Here is a 22683-nt window from a genome sequence, read left to right on the forward strand (position 1 = left end):
TACCTGAGGATCTGCTGGGAGAAGTTGTCCTTTTGCTCGGTGGTGATGCGTGACGACGGGAAGCCCGGCGGCTGCAGTGCTTCTTTCAGCCACACGGCGAGCAGCGAGAAGCAGTGCTTGTTCAGGCTGAACAAGACTTCAGCAAACTGGTCCATCAGACTCCGGGATGCTCCGCCGCCGATGCCCTGCAGAGAAACAAGGAAGTACTTTGCTACTCTGGACGTACCAACAGCACTGAAACCTACAGAACTTTTCTACGTGTTGTTATGTAAAGAAGTGCACAATCTGCAGCATAAGATAAATTGATACATAATTTGGAACCTAGTATTTATACTGTGCAAACAAAATTTTGTGGGAGAAAATCCTCACCACAGTATAATGCTGCCACTTCTTTCTTTTACAGTAGGGAATGTGTGTTTTGTTTTATTTTGTAAATACTCTCCATTTTCAGATAATCAAGTGAGCAAAGCTGCGTGAGATGTTCAGATTTTGGGATGTAGTTTTAATAACACAACTTTAAACTTCACATGTGTTCTCTAAAATATCATCTGGGTTAAATTACTCAAAGATGGACTGCTTACCAACAATGTGACCTCTGGTGACATTCAGTTGCACTTTGCTTAACCATTTACTTAACAGCATCAAGTTAAAGGGGGCTAAAGTCAAACACGATTATATTAGTAATTGATCAAACTATCAATTATTCAGATAAAAAAATTGGCACATTTCGCAGATTTTTTATTTAACCTTTTTTACACAAAATTAGCAAAAATATTTACTTTTTGTACAGTTTTAGCTTAATTATGTTAATGTTGTTGTTTCAATAAATGGCCTTTTTTTTTAAAAAGTCATTATACTCCAGTCAACGCTTAATCGCTGACTAAATTAGCTTTTGTCATTTCAATTATCAACTCATCATGATTAATCGTTTCAGCCCCAGTTAAATACACACCATACTTTCTGGCTATATATTTTATAACAGTTTAAAAGATAAAACAAAAATGTGTATTATTCTCCATCATTGCTAACAGAGATACCACAGCCTGATGCTGTATGATTAAAGTGAGAAGTAATGCAGCTTCTCACCTCCAGCACAGCTTGGACCAACAGCTTGCCGTCCTCCTGCACCACCCTGGCTAACGGAGGCACGTCTGAGCAGTGCGGCAGCAGTTCAGTCTAGCAGAACCAAACAGTCGTCAAATTTCAGGCATTTGCAATAGTTTTCAGTTCCTGCAGCATGCGTGTGTCCGTGTGCTTACAAAGAACAGACACGTCGACTTGACCGTCGGGGCCTCGGGAAATTTGAGTGACAGGATACCTGAAGTTGGGAGAGAGGAGACGGGAGCCGCTGAGGACCGATGTCAAACGCCAACAGCTTGTACTGACAGGAACACGGCTGGCTGGGAAGCCGGGCGCGTCTCTGCACAGGGGCAGGCGCTGCCTTGTGAGAGGCTCGCACTCACTTACCACAGTGGAACACCGCTTTCACGTCAAGACTCTCTGACAAGAACAAGTCGGGCTTCCGTTTGAGGGCCTATGAGGCAGATAAAAGCAGTTCACATTACGGTTCTGCGGGCCCGACCCGTCCGCTACTGCTTCACCACATTCCACTGCATAAGCTCCTTCAAAAAGTACGGCTAGCAAACAAACACCCGCCAAGCCTGGTAGCCGGATCTGATGGCAACAAAGGACCAGATCTGCCTACCAGGCTACAGTGCTCTCTCCATCTGTTTGGGAAGGAATTTATCCAAACTCATCAAGAGATCCTCCAATGCAGAACTGATGCAGATATAACAAACAAATTGCAAAAAATCAAACTTTGAAATCATTTGAAACTTAAGTCAAAAACTAAAGGCAATGGTGGGATTTGGCTTTGATTCTTCAAACTCAATTGCATCTTCCTTGTTTTTGGTTGACTGGACAGAATATGCAACAGAAGTGTGTAATAAGTAATTAACATGTGCAGATAAAGAGAAAGACAACTCATCTCATAATAATGAACTTATTCAGGATGGAGGAGAGGAAAAGAGGGAGAGAGGGAGAGGGAGAAAAGGCCAGATCTATCCAAAGATAGAAAACAAAGGAAGAATGAAGACAAAAGACAAAATATAAAAACGAGAGAGCCATCAGCCAATTTGTCGGAGCAGATTAATATTAGCTGAATATTAATTCATTCAGGCGTTGATCGGCTCTGGGCTGGAATGACTTCAGAGGAGGACTGGGCTCAGAGACTAACCAGTCACCTGGGACCACGAAGTCCGACTAAGGCGTTGATGTTTTTAAAAACCTAACGTGTAACGATCCAGGTTGGCTGTTTTAAAGCGCACGTTTTTCATGCTAAATATAAACATTTGTCTAATTCTATTCAAGGAATATGTAACAAAAAGATTTTTAAACTCAGTTATTTAAAAATGCAGTAAGCTTTTAGGTCGTACCACATCTTACTGTTGAAAGACCTTTCAATGTTCAGGTAAAAACTTCCTTCCTAAAGGACAGAATGATGTAGGGCTCCTCCTACCCCACCTGTTGCTTCACACTGCTGGTCAGCTGGCTGAAAGAGGCTAAATTAAGTCTCCTTGGCTTACATAAAAACACAAATTTAACAGTTTTGGGAACGTTTCCAGTGAAGGAAAACACTGTCAGGACTAAAGGAATGTCATTATCCTACTGCCAATAATGTGACACTGTTTTAAAGCTCCAGTCGGCAGAAGACACGAGATTACCCACGGCCTGGTGACCTTGATGAGAAATAGCAGCGTCATGGCATCGACATCATAAAAATGATGGAAAAAGGTGTGATGAAAATCACATTCTTCAATTTAAATCAGATTACGAACCATTTCACGACTTGTTAGCGCCAAGACGGCATCACCTTCATAAGAACAGCCTTCATCTTCTCGTTTTTGCAACGAGAAACACTTCAAAGCTGCCAGATTTGTGGTTATTTTCTTCTTTTAGCCAGCTGACCAGCAGTGCACAGCAACATGTGTGGAAGGGGCTGTGAACATCCTAGTCACTTCAGCACCTTATTAAAAGGACTTTAAGTCAAATGGGAAACGTTTAGCAGTTGCAGGTGGGTGTTTATATTTTTGCTTTTTCTATTAAATGAAAACTGATAAAGAAAATGTTATAATTGATATTATTATAAATGCAAAAGTCAAATTTGGTGCCTTATTTTAGCTGCCTTATGAACAGCTGTTGCTTTTCTGATTAAGCAACAGCAATTTGATCCTGATGCACATTTTTATGTTAATACCATGATACAACCAATAAATTAGTATTTAACTGGGAAGGTAATTAATCTCACTTCTTAAATTCTTAAAAGTTTAGCTCATATTATATAAAATAATTACTCAATAAGTCAGATATTTCCAGTGTTTATTTCTGTTAAGTTCGGTTACAGGGCTCACAGCTGATGAAAACCCAAAATTCAGTTTCTTGGAGGAAAATGTAAAAAAAAAAAAGAAAGAAAGAAAGAAAAGAGAAAAAACAACAAAAAAGAGCTTTATTTAAGAAATATTTCTATATAAGATAATAACAAAATAATGAAGTGTTGTGGAGTACACAGTTGTCAAGCAGACAGCTACTGACATTCTCCATGATAGAAAAGCTACAGCAGGTTGCTGCTGGAGAAGGTGTTTATTCACACGTTGCTCTATTCCAGCATATTCATAGGAGAACGAGTGGAAGTCTGGTGAAATAAAGCTCATTCCTGAGCATGGATCCTCCACACAGTAATCTTTCAATTTGACCAAAATGGGTCTTTTGACTGGATGGATTCTTGACATTTTAGGGCCAAAGTCCTAAACTCTTGTTTGTACTATTCAGATATTTTTGAGAAACTGAATTTTGCTCATCACAGCCATCACAATTAATCGGCAAAATTAACAGAAATAAAAAACCTCCGTGTGTTTAAATCTGTATCTATACAGAATTTCATCTGTGAAGTGAATTAATTATATTTCAGTTTATTGAAAAACACTTGTATTTCACCTCAGGCTTAAACCATCACAGTCTAAAGTAACGTATGCAGACTAAGAGAGCATCCTGTATCCATCGGTGGTTTCTGCAGGTAAAATTAAATCTCTACATGAACAGAGATTTGTTCAGTGGTGAGGCGACTGTTCGAGTCTAAAAGCATTCGAGGAGAGACAAATGTCCCTATTGCAAACAGTTCCCTCGAGTGTTTCATTCCACTGCCTCGCCTTTGTGATGGGACACCTTAAGGCCCAGTAACAAAGAACAGCGAGAGCTACAGAGAGGAAGAAAGAAAAACAGCTAGAAGTCAGAGAGAGAGAAGGAAAGAAAGGGAGAGAAACCCAAAGTGAATGAAATAAGAAACCAAAAAACACACCTGAGCTTGGAGTTGCATAAATGAATCAACAATATCAGGATGATCCCTGGGTCCTATAATATAATAAAGATGAAACTTAAGAAATCATAAGAGAGAATAAGAATAATATACAAACAGCAACTTAATAGATTCAACAGTCATGTGGAAAAAAAAAAAAGAACCAAAAAATATTTCATTGAAATAATTTACATGTGAGTAAGGAACAGAGGGGGCGATAGGGGTGGGTGGGGGGGACATATGAAGCTTTGGCAGAGTCTTTGAAGAAGAGACCAACCAAAAACAAATAACAGGCAGAAGACAAACACATGGGTCTGCTTGGAGGGAAACCAAAAGAGAAGAAGTAACGAGAGAAAAGGAAGAAACCTAAGAAGCAAAGGTGGGTTTGGAGTGGGAACCCAGAAGGCACCTCTGTTACTGCTACAGGATGAGGAAGAAGGGCTACCGAACCTGAACGCACCCTCCTTCCCATAATGCACCACCAGCAGCAGCAGCAGCAGCATTGTGATCAGATTACAAGCAACACATTTCCTCCTAAATCCCTCTGGCTTTTAAACTGAACCTAATGTCCTACTACTCAATAATACACTCAAATCTTCTCCATTGTGCTGGACACAAACTACCAGACTTTAATGTGTGTCATTTAAAAAAAATACAATTACAATTTACAGGTAGGAAAAAAATGTTCTCGAGCCATCATTTAAGAGTCTACAGAAAAATTCATGATTTTTATGGGTTTCTTTTTTTTTCCTCAAAATAATAATTCAGATGAGTTAAAAGTGATGAGAAGAACATGTGTCTATAGTGAGCGCCCAGCTCTGGGACTGTACTCTGTTTTAATATTATTGTGTACTGCAGGAACCTGCTCAGAGGGTAAAAAAAAAAAAAAAGTAAAAATCACTTAAAATGCAGGAGAGGCAGCCATTACTTAACCAGTCAAAGCAAGAGAAGAGAAGAGGGGAGAAAAGGGACTACACAGAGAGCTGAGGCGTCAGCCACACCTGATACAAATACTCTAGAAAATTTTAGAAAAAAAAAAGAAAAAGGATCAACCTCTTGATCCCTAAATGACATTCAGTAAAAATTAAAAATACAAAAACATCTGAAAGACCTGGCTTTAATCAAATCTCTAAATCTAAAACTAAATAACAAATGGAAGAGCAAAATTAAGCAGAGATTAGACAAACAGAAAACGTGATAACATGTTGACTTCATGTGTTTACAGCAAATCATAAGTTGAAAAATGATTTAAACAACAGTAAGGGCAAAAAAAAGGTCTGCATTGATGAAATCTTCCTTGTAGGCTTGAATTGGGCTTTTGTTTGTGGTTAATTTTGTTCCTGTATTTAATCCTCACAGGTAGAGAAAAAGTAGTGCCTGAAAGTTGCTGAGAGTGATGTTTGCACTTTTTTATTCCTTAATGATGTTTAGCTTGGCTGCTATTCGTAGTTTCTAATTATGTTGTCCCAAATTGCAGAGAAACTAATTACAGCTGCTAACGGCATGGACACATTGATGCAAAACATATGGCCACTGAATATCCTTCTGGTTCTAGATTTACACCCAGAAGCCAACGGTGAACAGAAGGCTGGCTTTTGAGTAAGTAACAAAACAAAGGTACGTCTGCTGACATTTATGTGAGTGAGGAAATTCATCGACTAAAACAGACAGACTGTTTTCTTTTTAATGGAATCAAACGCCACATTTTGAAAAAGTGAAAAGCTGACAAGGCTTATGTTTGTAGTGTGTAACGTAGTGACAAGAGTCAGGTATTCCTGGCAGATGAATGTTGATTATTCACTGATTTGCTTTGGCTAAATTGAAATGGCCTCTTTGATCCTCTGCTTTCAGATATTAGCAGCTTTTAGACATCACCCACTTAAACAAATGTTACTTATTATTATAGAAAAAAAAAAAACATCCAGCATTTGGAAGGGGTTGCTCTGTCTTCTAAAAACACCAAGAGGACAGAAAACACTGCAGTTCCTCAAATATTTACAAGTAAACGTTAAAAAGTCAAACTTTTGTTAGCATAGTTTGAAGATGGATAACTTTAATGAGAAATTTTGCTTACGCCAAACACAAAACAAATTTATGTTTTGTTGATAAATTTGTCCTGATCTGAACATCCATCCTTCACCTGAACAGAAACTGTTTGAGTCCTGAAACTCCCACCTCTGCCGGACCCCTACCTTGCTGGAAGACGGACAGTGTTACCGAGGTAACCAGCTCAAACAGAGCCTTGATTGGTGGGAAGTGGTCTGTCTCACTGGCGAAGATATGCACCATCTGAAATGAACAATTCAGCAAGTCAGACGGCAGCTAAAACAAAAAGTGTAGGGCTGCAGCTTTACATGCATTAAACCATCCAGATTACATTCACACCCAGATTTTATGTATCAATAAATTTACTGATAAAGATGTCCAGTTAGAGTCTGAAGCAGGAATCTATGGACCTTTTTTTTATTTTAGTCCAAAAACAAACAAAAAAAATCTTATGAAGCACAACAAACCGTCCTTTTCTGGTTTACAAAATAATTGGCTCTATTTGTATTTTTTTTCTTTCCTCCCAACCACTTGTGTAACATTAACATAACTTTTTCAGGTATTTTGTCACGAGAAAACTAACAGCAGGGAATGAGCAGCAAATGGTGTTCTCTGCATAATGTCTTAAAAGCTACATATGAGTGAAACAGACTGATTAATTGAAGAACACTGAGACTTTCAGCTTCTTCCGTTCACTGCTGTTATGTTTAACACAACCGCTGCACCTGTGACCAATATGCTCTTCTGAACCGGAGTTGAAAAAAATCTTACTGAATTTTAGTTCTTGAAGTTATTATTTTGCTCCAAATGGCCATTCCCCACTGAGGCGAACTAAAGATAAACTGTCCAATGACAGAGCAACTTTGAAAACGTGGGTCGGCCACCAGCCTGTTATCTCCTGACCTCTTTCTCCTTTTACGTTTTCCTGTGTCTTCGGCTTCCTTGTATATGTTTTCTAACATATTTCTCACTTTCAGACACTGAAATGAATACAACCATTTTGAGGTTCAAACCTAAAAAAAACAGCAGTAAAGGTAAAACGACACATTTTGTGGAAGAAATGTACAGATGTTACATTTCTTCCAAAGTAACTTGCATCCCCAGGCTTTAATGGACATAGTAGGATTAAATCTGGCATATCCAATGCCTTAATCTTTAAGCATAACAATAGGTCGCATACCTACAAAAACAGCTGCCAATGCTGTGTGACTAATGTGAGGAATTTCTTACTCGCAAGAAGACAAATGTCAAATGAAATTAGCTGTACTAAATGTTCCACTTTTTGACCTCTTTGATGAACACCACTCAGAAAGATTTTTATAACACTTAACGCACAACAATTTCATTTGTAGCTATGAATCATACTCAAGATATTTTAAAAACGGAATAATTTTTCACTAATGGGCAGCTTTGTGGCTCACACGGTTCCTTTTCTAAATTCTCTCAATGTGACCGGAGGTTTGTGCTTTTTGTTTTTGGGTCGACTGTATACCTGTCGTGTCAGGTCAAGCGCTGATGCCTGGGGAATTGTACTGTACATCTGGCCAAGCATCTCGCTCAGCTGAGACACCATGGGGGCAAAGTCATGCAGGAGGGTCTTCACAGATTTCTCGAAGATGGCACAGACCGCCTGTGAAACATCGAAGACCGAGATGTGTGGGCCGCAGACACAGAGAGCTGACTGGACTTGGCTCGGCGTGTCTACGTACCTCCACGACCTGCGAGTCATTCAGCCACTTGCTGAGAACCTTTTGTATGAGGGCAAAAACCTGCTGCAAAACGACCACCACCTGAAAGCACAGGAACCAATGAGGAGAGAACACAGTCACTGATAAAGTAAAGAAAAACGGTAAATAATGGGAAAACAACTTCTAACATTTGTACAAAACAGGTCAGCAACAGAATTACAACGACTGAAGTTGATGTTTTAGGCAAAGAAAGTCATATTGTCCCAAGAATTATGGAGCTTTTAAATCTCCAACACTGTCATGTACCTTTGAGTGATGCATTCACTATGCTATCAGCCATCTTTACACTCCTAAACTACCCATCTCTAACTATGAGTCTGGTTATGGTGTGTGGTGACAGACCGGATTTGGTCCTGGAGGGGGTGGGGTTGCTTTGACAGGTGGCGCAGAGCCGTCAGCCGACTCATCGTCCTGCTTGCTGATGTCGAGTGTAGTGAACAGGTTGGACAGCAGCCCCAGGATGTGAATGATTGCCAGCTTATTGGAGGGATTAGGCTAGAGGAAAAAAAAACAGAAGAAAAAGACAATTTAACTCCAACAAGGATTTTTCTTCCTCTCGTTCCAATGTTTATTCTGTGCCTCGGCAAAGCAGACTGTAGGAAAAAGACAGTTATCTGTTTTTACAATGCATCAGGAAGAACAGCATAATTACTTTTATATAATTCAGCTTTAAGAAATTAGCACTTTAAATTATTTTGGGTGTTTTGTTTATTAAACCCTATGTAAGTCAGTCAGTGTTGCGGTGTTCTTGGTTTTATTTAAAAATTAAGAAGAGAAAATTAAACAAGAAATGAGAAAAAAACAGATTTTGTCAAAAGTTGAAAAGTAACTTCTCATCCCACAATGCAGTGTTTATGTAAAGCTAGAGGAAAGAAGAAGGAGGAGGCTCTATGTACACCAGGGCTCTGTTGAAAGACAAGCACCACAGCTGCCATATTTTCTCTTCACTGTGTTAACATCTGTGATCAAGCTCCGATCTGTGAAATTTCCTCTGTGGACACTCAGGTGGTCTGGGCATCGTCACAGCAACTTGTGCGTGCAGCTCGGCGGCTTGTCAGCAATAAAACTATGCACAGTCACAATAAATGCTCATTTTAATATTGAGATGCTTAATATTTAAGTGCACTTGATGCTAAATATGTTCAGCTTGTAGAATCACTGATTCTGAAAACACTCAACAAAAAACCTTGGCGTACATCTCCTGCCTGATGTGGCTGTTCAGATGCATTATGGGATTAGTAACTTCTGTGGCCTGTGTGATAGATACTCATACGGTTAGAATCCATAAAAATAAAATCTTATGACCTGAAATAAAACTGTAAAGCAGCAGGGTCAAATAACAGACCTCGAGCTTCACGTATCGGTCTATTTCTAACTGAGTGCTGAACAATCATGGCTTCCACAGGGCAGTGTCTCCATGGAGACTTAACACAGCCAACAATCAGGATAACAAACAACACAGCTGCCACACCCACTGATTATAACACCTCCTAGTATTCTTCAGATTTGGACTAATGCCTCTCTGTATAACGGTCTGTCTAGAAAATGTAAATTATGTGATCTTATTGAGCTGAGTGACTCATCCGAGTGAATCAATCGTTGTCCTTTTTAGGTCGACGCCTTCAGACGTTGTGCTCTTTTACCCTTGACGTAATGGAAGCCGAAGGTCTCCCCACTAGGTGCCAGTATTTGGCCGGCTCCCGACAGACAGAGCACCTGACTGCTTCAGCTGACGTAATGTCATGACAACATGAAGCTCAGTAAAGACAATATGAAGGGGAGAAAGTTAGGATGGATCAGAGAGCATGTTATTACAGAACAAAGAAACAAAGACAGAAATAAAATAACCCATAGCCCAAAGCGACATCAGAAGAAAATCTTTTACACAAATAGCAAATAAACTAATTTTAGATGCATATAGCTCCTTATTGATACAATCCAGCATGATCGCTTCTAATATATAAACATATTCAGGTTGATTCTAACTTCATTTCTGAACGACTGCATGTTGCACGCACAAAGGCCTGACCTACTGTGAGAGCGTTTCTGGGGATGTTTTTACTAATACATTTATTTCATTCAAAAGTCAGTGCTTGCATGAGTCAGAGAAAGTATGTCTTTGGTGATCCAACATGAGTCACTTGCCAATGGTTCAGGGTCAAACCCAATCTGGTCCTGCAGCGAGTCGCTCCACTGCAGTGACACCACGCAGACACAAAGCCTGTCCCTTTTGGCCAGAGTCCATCTGTGCATGCTGTGTGTCTGTGTGTGTAAGCGCATATGCGCGTGTGTGCGTGTGTGTGTGTGTGTGTGTGTGTGTTGTTTTGCATTGGGTGTGAACTGACCGTCTCATCAGCTAGCTTCTCTAGCTGCTGAATGTAGGGGGTGATGAGGGAATGAAGGTTTCTCAAGATGTCCTCCACAGGCAGAGCGGAAAGCAGGAATCCCAGAGCCTGCATGAGCCACATGCACTGACTGGTCTGTGTGAAGAGACCGATTATGCAAAGAATAAGCTTTCAGTCAATAATATGTTTACAAAAAAAACACTGCAAACATGTTTTAGAGAGCAGAGTCTTTCACAGTATTTGAAGTTTAAATGCCTGTGAAATGCAGAAAAAGAACAGAGATGCAAACCTTGTGGATCTGTTTTATAAGCACCTCCTGTAGGGACAAAAAGAACAAGAGCTCTGTTATTCAGGAGAAACAACAAAAACAAAAAGCAGTTTTAAATAAAACGCAACTGGAACTATTTTTAAACTCAACTGATGTTATTTCTGGAATATAAAAACACCTTGAAGAAGACGTACTGTAATCACAGATGCAGCAACCAGAATATTGTGACAAATCTCAGCTTTTATGTAAAACTTTGAACTCCTGGCACTAATTTTGGCAGACTCAAACTTCCCCTCAAGAGCTGCAGTCATAATACATCAGAAGATGCGGTCTGATGAGGCTCATTGGTCAGATTAAAAGTACCTTAAAAATAACTTTTAATCATGTATTACTTTTCATTAAGCCCCACATTTCTGTATAAAATGTTTTTATTGGCCTGATTTAATATTCCAGTATTAAATGTCATCTTTTCATTAGCTGTAAACAGAAAGCCATAATGAACAAGAGTAAAGGATTGAAAACATCGGTCTGGGTGTAATTAATTTATATAATGTCTTTCACATAGTGAGTTCAGTAAACCTCTTAATAAAAATTCTAATTTATTGAGCATGACCGATTATCAAACATGGCATAAAACAGATTATTCTGCCATGATGATCTCAAATATTCTCAATAGCAGATCAGATCAGATATCACATTGCATGAGACTGCAGCCGCTGCAAAGCAAAAGCAAAATTGCAACAAAGTTCAAATTTTGAACTTTCTTTAGTATTTTCTAACAGCAATTAACACTAAAGAGTGAATTCACTAGGGAATGTAGGCATTTAGGTTTACAAAAGGCTGCCAAAGCATATTTAACTACAGAAAGGTTTAAAGCTCAAAAGCCCAGCGAAGTAAGAAGCCTAAAAAGGCTTTTTACTTCGCTGGGCTTCCTTTTTAACATCTCACTGATGCTGAAAACAAATAACTGAGTACATCAGTAACAAGTTCCACATTAAAAAAAATGTGTTGCTAGCCCTTCTTACCAACTTCAACAAATCATGGGTCAGTTTTCGACTGACCAGTCAGCTCCAATCCAGCTGAAAATCATCATCAGTTTCTAGACATCATTTACTTCATCTGGCCATCATTTCAAGGCAGAAAATAAAACTGCCTAAAGCTTACCTGAGAAACTGCTACGATGTTGGTTGCGTAGGGTGGCAGGTCATATTTGCATTCCCTGCAGATTTTTTTTAACGTCGAAACAGACGATACAGAAAGGTCTGGATTTCCTAACGCTTGTAAAACCAAAGGCAGGACACTGCTGAGCATCACTGGGTGGTCGGCTAACCATTCAGCCAGAGCACCTACAGAGACACCATGAATTCATTTTTCAGGCAGGAAAAAACATATGTGTATTTTTGTCTTGACATCTATTGCCTTACCTATTGTGAACATGACTGTGTCGGCTAACTGGACGTTGTTGATGCTGATTCGAGGGATGAGTCCTATCAAGCCTGGGATGACGTCAGAATAGTTCACATCTATTGTTTCTGCTATGGACTGGAAGCCATACAGCAAAGCTTCTGTGTGCTAAAGGAGATGAATATACAGTTTATGGGGAAAGAAAAAGAAAAATATTCTTTACTTTGGGTAATTGTGCATATTTTTGTCAAATTTTATTCCAAAGCCAAGACTTTTTTTCAGCAGAAAACGGCTTACAATCCTTCTTTTTAACATTGCTAATCCATCTCACTCACCTGCCATGATGTAGGCTGCTCTGTATTCGTCAATAGCCTCCCTAGTTTATCGTACAGGTTACTCAGCAGCTCTGCTCCCAGCATCTCATACACATACATGAGTGTGTCTGAGATGTCCACCCTGAAGGACAGACGAGCACAGACAGACATTTCAGGCGAGTTGCAGTCTTGAAATCCTATCTGTTAAATCTGTGTCAGACGGGTTTTGCTCCCCCCCCCCAGTGTGTTTAGAGTCCATTAGAGAGAGAGACACTCATTTGCTGACCAATCATCCAGTCAGTGAGTAATTTCAGAAACACTTAGCTGTCAGTGCAACACACCTGCATGTCAAGATAGAGATGAATCAGGAATACGAATGGGGGGAAAAAGGACAAGTATGCACCTGTAAATCCTGAACTGTTCCTTTTCATCCGAGGACCAGGATGCATATTCATGGTCCGAGGGGAACTGGGCTTTGTGAAGCAGCACGTCCACCAACTGGAAATATACTGGCCTGTAGACCTGGAGGTACACCGCCTGCTTATCTGACTCAAATGACATGATTTCATCCTGAGAAAAAAAAGTAAACGCAAAGTAGGTGTTTTTATGTTTCAAACTACAAGGCTATTTAAAAGAACAACTGCAACAATCTGGGTTGCTCAAAGTTTACCGCACTGAGTCCTAGCCAGATATCTGGGAAAACAAATATATTTTTATGCATTTTGGCCTTTCGTCCACATGAAAACTCCTCCTAATCCCACTAAAAAGTGGCGATTTTCAAACACTGTTTGTGTGTATACATGGGAAAACCATATACTTGCTTTGACATGATTCCCAACAGACATCGTCTTGTGTTTTATTAACTTTATATCCTGAAAGTAATTCAATAAATGAACCTTTTGCTTAAATAATTTCTAAGAAGAAAATGTGGTTGTTTTGAAGCAATCTGATTGGCTAACAAAGGTTTTAGCTTTGTGCCACACTGTCAACGTACCAAGACAAACGAAAAAATAATTTCCAAAGAAGGACCAAAGTAGAAGTAGGTAAATGTTCAAATATCATCATTCAAAGCTGTTCTTACCTGTAGTGTGTACCAGAAGGTAAGTGTAAGGGAGCTAGTGGTCTCGTTGACTGGATAGTGGCCGGGGATGCCTGTACAAAACATGATCATGTTGACTAAAGCCAGGAAGCTCTGCCAGTGATCCACCTGCTCCAACAGAGTCCTGCAGGCACCAAGGTGAGGCGACGGCACAAAGGAAGCAAATGGGAGTTAGACATAGTGAAACACAATCACAGCATCAGATAATGATTTTTTTTATATCGATAAGATAACATCTGCTGAAATACAGACACACCTTGAGTGGTTCTCTCCCAGAGTCACAGCGATCCGGCAGATGCCGTGGCAGGTCTCCATGTCTCCGTTCTGCACAGCCTCCCTCAGCTGATCTTGGAGGGCCAACACTCGAGGAACCAGCTTCAGTAATGTGTTCACATATCTACGAACCACGAACAAGAGCTCTGAATATTTTCTGTGTCAAGACCTGAATGCATTAAATCCTACTACTTTAGAATAATTTAATATACAGCAGGAAAAACACAGCAAGCAAACAGTGGAGGAAAATATTTACTGGCGAGTCGAAAACTGACTCACTCTCTTCATGGCCAGCTTGATGGATTTACATTTTGTTCCCCCAAGACAAACATTTCTTTCAAATCATATTTCAGTCCAAGTCGGTCCAACCTCTTGATCTCTGACCCAGCACACCCACCAAAAAGATCCCACATATCTACCAGGGAACCAGAAAATCTATTCAAAGCTCCTTCTTGGAGCTACACTGCTGTCAGTAATAATCACGTCTACTAGCTGCTGTCTCAGCCGTTTATAATTCCCCTCACTCTGGAGAAATCACACACACACACAGACAGTTACACACACCCAGGTCCTCATCTGCACATGACATCTTTAAACATCATTCCTCCTGTCATCATCTCTGACAGCAAGGGTGGGAAAGACATTTGGAGATGAAGGACAGAGTATGTGTTCCCTGAATGTCACACAGAGGGTTGTGTGCGAGTTGTAAGCTACACACGCCTCCCCCAGGGGGTTTGTGGTACGTGGTTCAACTTTCAGAAGAACGGCAATAAGGCTGTTGGTCCAGGCTGATGAATATTCATCAATGCCGCATAAAGGTTGTTGGGGCTTTGGAAGCATTTAAAATGACTAACAATGTCGAAAAGCAAAAGAACGCTCACACTGAGAGCTGCAGCGACTATTTTCTTGAGGCAGAATCAAATATTCCTCAAAATCGTTTTCTACATATTTTCCATTGTTGAATTCCCTAAAGCCAAAATTCCGAAATACTTGGTGGTTGTTTTTTTGTCAATCTTTAATATTTCCTCAGAAGTCGTGGTCTGAACACGGAAATTTTAAAGGTCACCATACGGACAGATGGATAGAGAATTGGCAAGCATATTGATGAATGCATAAACAAAAGGATGGACAGATGGAAGGACGGAGCAATGGATGGACAAACAGACAAACAAATCAATGGATACGCATGAACAAGGACCGATAACCTGAAGGACCAATGGACCAATACAGCACATGGATCCATGCGTGCATATATGAATGGATGTTATGCACCTGGATGGACAAATGAATGGATGGAATTATTCACACAAAAAGACAGAAATAAAGTCAGGAAGAATAAACTTTCCTTCATAATCTGTTTTGTTTATCCATATTTAAACTGGAAGCTATAATGCATTGTACTGAACCTTTAGCTTGTGTAATAGCCATTCAAAACACAAACTGACGTTTAGGTATATTAGCATATCATTAGAATATTTTAGTAAATCAAGTATTTTACTGATTATTGTGATTATTACGGTAACTAGATTAAAAAATAATAATAAACAATAAATAAATAGTTTTCATTTATCCGCTTAAGCTCATTTTATACAATATTAAAAATACATAAAAATGCAAATAAATAATTCAATTCATTTTTAAAAAAGAAAATAAACATTTTATTGCCTAAAATGCAACGACAGCTAAGCATTCCTTTAATGAATGCTTAATTTGTAGAAAAGGATTCATCTGCAGCTAGAGCATATTTACAGAGAAATAAGTTTTTCCATCTTTAATGGAAAATGAGCATAATTCCTAACGTAGTTCTGGCTTAGCTATTGCTCTGAGGTTGTTCTCTCAGCAAATGGCCTTTTTAGCATGTATACTCCAGCAAACAGTTATTCCATTAAATAAATTAGTTGATAATTATTTCTATAAATGAAAAGTAATCGCAGTTTATTTGATTATTCAATTCAGCCCTAACACAAACCATGTAGATCTACTATAAAACAGAAAATTGTCATTGAGCAAAGGCTCAGCTGTTTATGAAAGAGTAACTATAGAGGGAAAAAAATGTGATAAAACAGAAAAAGAAATTTTAAGTATTTGAAAATGTTCCTCACACGTTAAGTTCACTAATTTCCCTCCAGACCTTTTATGAGCTGAGAAGTCTTTCATATGGCCGTGTCATATACAGCAAATTCTCAAATCAGCAGTGCAGGATGAATGAACCTCTGCTGAAATGTGGTCAAGATAAAAATAAATAAAGTAAGTCAAACTTGTGTAACGACTGGACTATGCTCTGTTTGACCAACTTTAGGAGCGTTGCCAGGAATAGCTCTTATCTTCACTGACAGTGATTGTGCGTGTGTGCGTGTGCATTTACACACTCAAAAGATCATTTATTTTTAATAAGGTGCCTTTCAGATGGAGGTCATGCACTCTCAGTGCAGGAGAAGGAGAGCTTAGTGTGTATTGGGGCACAATGAAAAGCCCAGAATGGATCTTTTTGCATTTATCCATTCCAGCTCAAAAAAAAAAAAAAAAGAAACTGATGACATTCAAGAGCTTCCTCTGAGACCGTCTGCTGCAGATGCATCTCCGCTAACTCATCATCTCCTTTTCTTGCTTCCGTCCAGCTGTTTTACACAGACTCCTCCTTTAATGTCTCCTTCTCCCTCCCACCCCCTTTCCCTTTGTCCCTCTGTTCCCCTCTGCAATTACCGCAACGCTCTGAGACAGGGGAAATGGGTTGCCTGGCAACAGGATGCAGCTGGACCAATAGCGTTCCCCCAAATGAGTTGACTGTAATGTGTTTAAACAGAGAAAGAGAACAAGAGACAGGAAGGAGGGCTTAGCGCTGATGGTGAGAGATGAGAGGGAAAGAGTAGAGAGAAGCGGCCAAACGGGGAGAAAAAATAAAACACAATGCCAGGAGTATGGAGGATGGAAAACGATGAGCTTTTACTTCCTCTGTAAAGATGACATGGGGGAAAAAAAGTCCTGTAACTCATTCAATACATTAATCTGTTACCATTAATCATGGATGCTCCATACTGTACTGCTGTGCAAGAAGAGTTGACAACTTTCACCATGTCGAAAGAGCAACGACAGTCATTCTGCATTCTGGCCGCAACTTAAAAGGCATCATCAATGTGCCGAACCATCTGTTTGACAAGATGCCATTGTGTTCAAAGTGACCTGCCAGCAGCAGCATCGGCCAGAAGCAGCACCCCGGTCTGAGGCGCAGAAAATAAAACCGTATATTCCTGGGCAGCTTCACACCTTCCCCCAGTCTTCCGCCTTCACACAGCTTCCTCTCCTTTTCTCTTAGCTCAGTCCCCCCCTCCCGCTCTGTCTCTAGGGGAGGGGTAATGGGTGCCTGCCATGTCTGAATCAACCAGGGCATGATGACATCTCTCCCCCAGATCTGTAACCATAGTAACACCATCCAACCGAGAAATGCTGCTTTCCTCCTCTCGGCTGTGAGCTTGCCCTGTACCAGTCCCTTTCTTCCTTTCATCCATGCATCGCTCCCTGGTGCCTTCCAGCACTGACACGGACAATTTAGATTTTTTTTTTTATTTATATTTTTGTCCTCCACATATTGTGTCTTCATTCTACTCCAGCATTAACTCACGTGTAATTTCTCTTCTCACGACCACAATATTCAGCAAAAATAGGCAGTGAAACGACAAGCAAACCTTTGGGAGTCGGGTTGAGAAATGGCGTTGACTATAGCCTCTACTGCCGTGTCAAAGAGCTCCGGGTCGGACAGGGCGCTGAAGCAGTCGTGCACAAGTCCTTCGCTCTCGTTGAGGGGCACGTCCAGCAGCACCCAAGACGACAGGCAGCGCAGCACGCGGGCTTTAACCGCCCCGGGGCTATCGGCCCGCCGCAGCAGTTGTTGCAGTAAGGGGCAGACTGACCCCCACTCCCGGCCCAGGGCTCCCCGGACCTGGACGTGCAGCAAAGGACAGACCGAGCATCACTTCATGTCGCTCATGTTTTGGAGATGTTCCAGATTTTTCAAATTACGATACGTTTCAAGTGTTCATGTCTGCTAAGTTTGATGAGTCTAGCACAATTCAGTTTCTGAGAAGATCGGATTACCGGTACATAAGATGAATAAAAAAGATTTTCATATTGAAATATCAGCAAACAGAAAGCCATGTCCATGTACTGCACAGTGTAAGCTCTCAATACTTGGTTGTAATCCTGTTGCTGGTGCACCTATTTTGGCTGCACTTTTTCCTTCCACTGAACCTTCCCTTACCAGGCAAGCTCACATGCTTCTTTAACATGCTGCTGAGATGTCAAATCAAGAGTCTTCCTCATGATTGTTTTTAGGCCATAACCTGATATTTCTGTTTTAAAACTGGTTTTTTGGTCCTTGGCAATATTCTGCTTTTCTGAGATGCTGTATTTTAGGTTTTCATTGCCACTGGGCAGAAATCATCAAAATAAACAAAAATAAAAGCTTGAAATATATCACTTTGTGATACAAGTTTGATGTTTTAAATTAAACATTATTGAGATTACCTTGTTTTTTTTTCAGACATTATTTTGTGAACTGCATTAAGTACAGTAACCTGCAATATATACGTTACCTCAACAACAAATGATTACTTTAAAAATCGATTATTGTATAGGATATTCTGACGATTAATTGAATATTAAAAAAAAAGCACATTTACATATTTTTCATTAAACCACTTAAGGTTATTTTATACAACGTCAGAAATGCCTTAAAATATGAAAATAAACAAATAATTAAATTCCTTTTTTTAAATTAGACAAACATTTTCTTTCCTAACCCTATAGTGGATTTGATCTGGATGAAGCTAAAACTATGCTACAGGAGTTTTATGTAAACATATTTACAGACAAAGGTGCTTTCATATTCAATGCAAAATGTATATATTTTTTGTACAGTTTTGGCTTAATGCTCCGAATATGCTTTTCTTTCAATGAATGGCAATTTTTAAGAGTCTGTATACTCTGGTTAATGATTATTCAATTACTAAATTAGTTGACAATTACTACAACAGTTGAGTCATAAAGGAAAATCTGATTAATCATTAGTTCTAATATACATGTGTGTGTACAATAAATAGTGATATATATGGCTGTGCTGCCTTTTTTTAAGTCAAATATGTTACTTTTCCACCTAAAATAAAATCTAAAATCTGTGTTCATAACAGTAAATACAGAGTTTATTTAGTTTTGGTTTTTGCGAACACAGAGGTCTGGAAAGCAGCAATAATTCAGCAAACCATCAACAGCAAACGGCGGGAGCTGGCCCGGCCCAGGCAGACCTTACCTGTCCCTTTCGGTACTGCGGCAGGCGGCTGGTCTGGAACTCCTCGGGCAGCACAGTGAGCAGCTCCAGTAAAGCCAGGCAGCGTGCCCGGCCGTCCACCCCGCCCCCCTCCTCCTGAAACACCCGGACCATTTCCGCCACGGCGCCGGGCCAGGCCTCGGGCATCGTGTTGAGCGCCAAGGAGGCCAGCGCCACGCACAGCCGGGTGAGAACCATCTTGGAGCCGGAGGAGAAGCAGGCTATCTGGGAGAACAACTGGCTCTTCAGGGACTCGTACTGGTCTGTGGGGATGTCCGACCAGTACCTGGAGATTTTGGTGTGAAGCGCGCTGGCCCCAAAGTACTGAATCTCAGGCACCTGTGAGAGAAAACATGTAGAAGTTAACAAAAGCTTTCAACTCCTTTTATGTAAGATTGTTGTTATTATTGAGTTTTTGAGGATCATGTACCTTATCCGGGCTTAGTAGGGCCCAGCAGAACTGCCAGGCCTGAGGTGAAACTTGAGCTTGCATCAGCCATTTCTGGGCCAGATTCTTGTTTTCTATATTTGGATCATAATATAACTGATGGAGAGCCTAGAAATAAAAAAGAAATAAATTTAAAAAAAAAAAGAAAATAACACAGCAATTAGATGAATCCATACCATCAATGCTTTAAAAAACCCATAAAGGAGTTGAATCATCCTTAAGTTATTGTAATAAATGTCTGAAAACACACAACAGAGGCCAGTTAATGGCATACCAAGAATTTACTGAGCAACAGATTCAAAACTGCTGAAATTATGCAGGTCCTACAGCTTGAAGTATGGATGGACATTTATAAGATGCTCAAACTTTGATAACTAGTTTCAGTGAATCATGACATGTAAAATAACTCATAGAAAGGAATCTAACTGCTTTTATTTTAACAAAAACCAACATAAAAATCAGAATGACTGCTTAATAGTAGGGCTACACAAATGTTTAAAAAAAAAAACAAAAAAAAACAGTCACTGCAGGGTAGCTACCTCTGCAGATAGCCTGACTAATTAACCAGCTCGTATCAGCTCATTAAACTCGTTTGATTCTGAGGAGCAGAACAGAAAGAGAGATACTATTCTGCACATTAAGTTCCTCAAAAATATTTGCATGTGTTTTATTCTATGTTTTTTGCTAAAGTCTGTGTATTAAAATATCAAATAAGTGATTAAAACAAAATTGTGACAATTATTTTAGCAGTTGCAGAAGTAATTGTCAGTTTTCTAATTAAAATAGAGGAAATTAGATCATGTTTAGAATGTCTGTGTTAATGCCAATAAAACCGTAATATTATTCCTCAAGGTGATCAACCAATGAGAATCGGATACGGTACCATGCCTACACTTAACACGGTGAAAACGTTGGGTGTCTGGGAAAATAAGCCAGCTAACAAAGACAAAACAAAAGAAAAAGAACAGGAAAAAAAACAGTCCGCCTTACTCCTGACTGTCGGAGAGAGAGATTACTTTGGAGTAGAGCTCGCACAAACATTACCCCAAAAACCTGAGCGGAGTAGAATGCAACGAACTGAAAACAGCCCTCTTTAAAGCACAGCTTCGAGTTATTTGAGCACTTGAGTGCAACGAAGACAAAGGAAGGGGAGAGGCGAAGAAAAATGTATGAAAGAGAAGCAAGTGCAAGACGGATGTAAAGAAGATGATTAATCGGCATTAATTAGACAGAAGATTTCTAATTCTGGCAACGATGGAATAATGATTTTGAAAAATGTCGGCTTCTCTCTCACATTTTGTCAAACACACTTACACAAATACACACGGCCAGTGAACTAAAACCTCTGGCAGCCAGAGTAAAGTGCCTTACAGAGAACATGGGGGGGGAAAATCCATGCTGTGAGCTGATCTTGAATTTTTTACCCCTGCAGCCTTGTCACATCAAATCCTCCACCAACAGTCTTTCGATCTCCATTTCATCCATCCAGCTGCCACCCTAAAGCCAACACTGCATTCAATTTCATCCCAGCCCTCTGGCATTCAATATCAAACATCTTGCAAAAAAGAAAAAGAAAAAAAAACACACAATAAAAAACTAAAAATTATTCTTTGTCAAGCAAGAATAGTCAGACAAAAACATTTTGCAGCTGCAAAGAGGAACATCAAACCAACGTCAATGCCGACTGGAAGCAGAGTATCAGGTAGCAATCGCTCAGTCTGCCATCAGCCTATACAATTATCTGTCTCCCCTTACTGTACAAGACTATGAGCAAGTCAAACTGGGTGTTAATAAGCCGAATTTCTGCAGAGAGCCTAGTATCACTTGTATCTGTAAGGATGGAAACAGAGACACACTGTAGGTACCCATATATAGTAGAGAGCAGGTGCAGCATTTATAATATGCCTGCAGCTTTAACTTATTCATGGCTGACAGGGTCTCTGTGCTCCGAAAGGAAAAAAAAAAAAAACTACCTCCATTTTGTGCCCTTTAAAGAATAAAACCTCATCCATATATAAACTTGGCTTTGATGTACTTTCCCAGGAGATAATAGGGATTAATGTAAACAAAATGGTACAATTGAGCTAAAAATAAAATTTGTGGTAGCTTCTGCTGTGTCTTTCAATGGATGGTCATCACAGCGCCCTTTGAACAGGCATCCATCTCCACTCTGGCCTTTCTCTAAATGAGGATGTGATTATTTCAGAGTTAAAAGACGCAGCAAGTCATTACTGCAGTCCACTCTGTGACCGCAGACCCCTCCGAATCTAATCTCAAACAGCTCAGCGCGCCCTTCTGAGGGTCATTATCGAGAACCAAAGACACAACACGGGTTGGTTAGTTCACGCCTTTAATCTTACAAAAAAATAAAAACCACCGCCAGACATATCAAACATTAATGTGACTTATTATCCTGTTCTTTCCACCAGTGTAAAGCTCTGACCTGACACTACTGAGTTTAGATGATTCTGATTTTTTTTTAAATAATGAGGAAAACATTTCCAGATAAATTAAAAATATAGCATCTAAAATATCGCTTACAGTTAAACATCACAAAGATTTTTAATAAAATCTCAGGTACATTGGTATGTGTTAGATTATTAAATGGTTATTTAATGTATTGTAACTATAAAGGTCCTTAAGAAGCCTTTTTGTTCTAATTGATCATTGATCAAGAAGACAAGCAAAAATGCCTCAAAGAAGGCCACCTAATGATATTTACACGTCAAAGAGCATCACATTTTTAAGTAAAACACATTCAAAACCATCTGGAAAATTTTAATAGCGTCCTTAATTGAGTTTCCAATTAACATAGTTGCTGAAGCAACCTGCTACCAAGTAGGTACGGGACACAGAAGATTTTTTTTTGATTGGATTATGAAGTTCTGATGGGTCACGATTAAAATTTTATGGTCCTGTTTAGTAGATGATTTCCTGGAAAATGTCTCTTTTACTACATATAACAATATAATACCTGTAAGAACATGACTGAAATTGGTAGCATAATAGCGGCGCATTTTCAAAAAACACCGTAAACGATGGAGAATAACGATGTATGCCGAAGGGA

General features: G+C 39.7%; 1 protein-coding gene across 2 annotated transcripts in view; it reads right to left on the bottom strand.

The window, feature by feature from the left end:
• LOC103137031 (importin-13) overlaps positions 1-22683 on the bottom strand; it is a 28952-nt gene that overhangs the window by 2182 nt on the left and 4087 nt on the right. Inside the window, exons 3-22 of one of the 2 annotated variants that reach the window (XM_007550540.2) lie at positions 19599-19724; positions 19151-19507; positions 17532-17785; positions 13832-13972; positions 13558-13699; positions 12880-13046; positions 12498-12618; positions 12183-12330; positions 11923-12104; positions 10780-10806; positions 10491-10625; positions 8488-8640; positions 8107-8187; positions 7890-8027; positions 6544-6640; positions 4355-4407; positions 1468-1534; positions 1260-1318; positions 1087-1176; positions 4-185 (exon numbers count right to left, since the gene is read on the bottom strand). In XM_007550540.2, the coding sequence (XP_007550602.1) occupies positions 4-185; positions 1087-1176; positions 1260-1318; positions 1468-1534; positions 4355-4407; positions 6544-6640; positions 7890-8027; positions 8107-8187; positions 8488-8640; positions 10491-10625; positions 10780-10806; positions 11923-12104; positions 12183-12330; positions 12498-12618; positions 12880-13046; positions 13558-13699; positions 13832-13972; positions 17532-17785; positions 19151-19507; positions 19599-19724 (2720 nt within the window). Of the gene's footprint in view, positions 1-3; positions 186-1086; positions 1177-1258; positions 1319-1467; positions 1535-4354; positions 4408-6543; positions 6641-7889; positions 8028-8106; positions 8188-8487; positions 8641-10490; positions 10626-10779; positions 10807-11922; positions 12105-12182; positions 12331-12497; positions 12619-12879; positions 13047-13557; positions 13700-13831; positions 13973-17531; positions 17786-19150; positions 19508-19598; positions 19725-22683 lie in introns of those variants that run through there. The other variant, XM_007550541.2, reaches the window with a different exon arrangement.

The sequence above is a fragment of the Poecilia formosa genome, unplaced genomic scaffold (assembly GCF_000485575.1).
Source record: "Poecilia formosa unplaced genomic scaffold, Poecilia_formosa-5.1.2 Scaffold37, whole genome shotgun sequence".
Lineage (NCBI taxonomy): Eukaryota > Metazoa > Chordata > Actinopteri > Cyprinodontiformes > Poeciliidae > Poecilia > Poecilia formosa.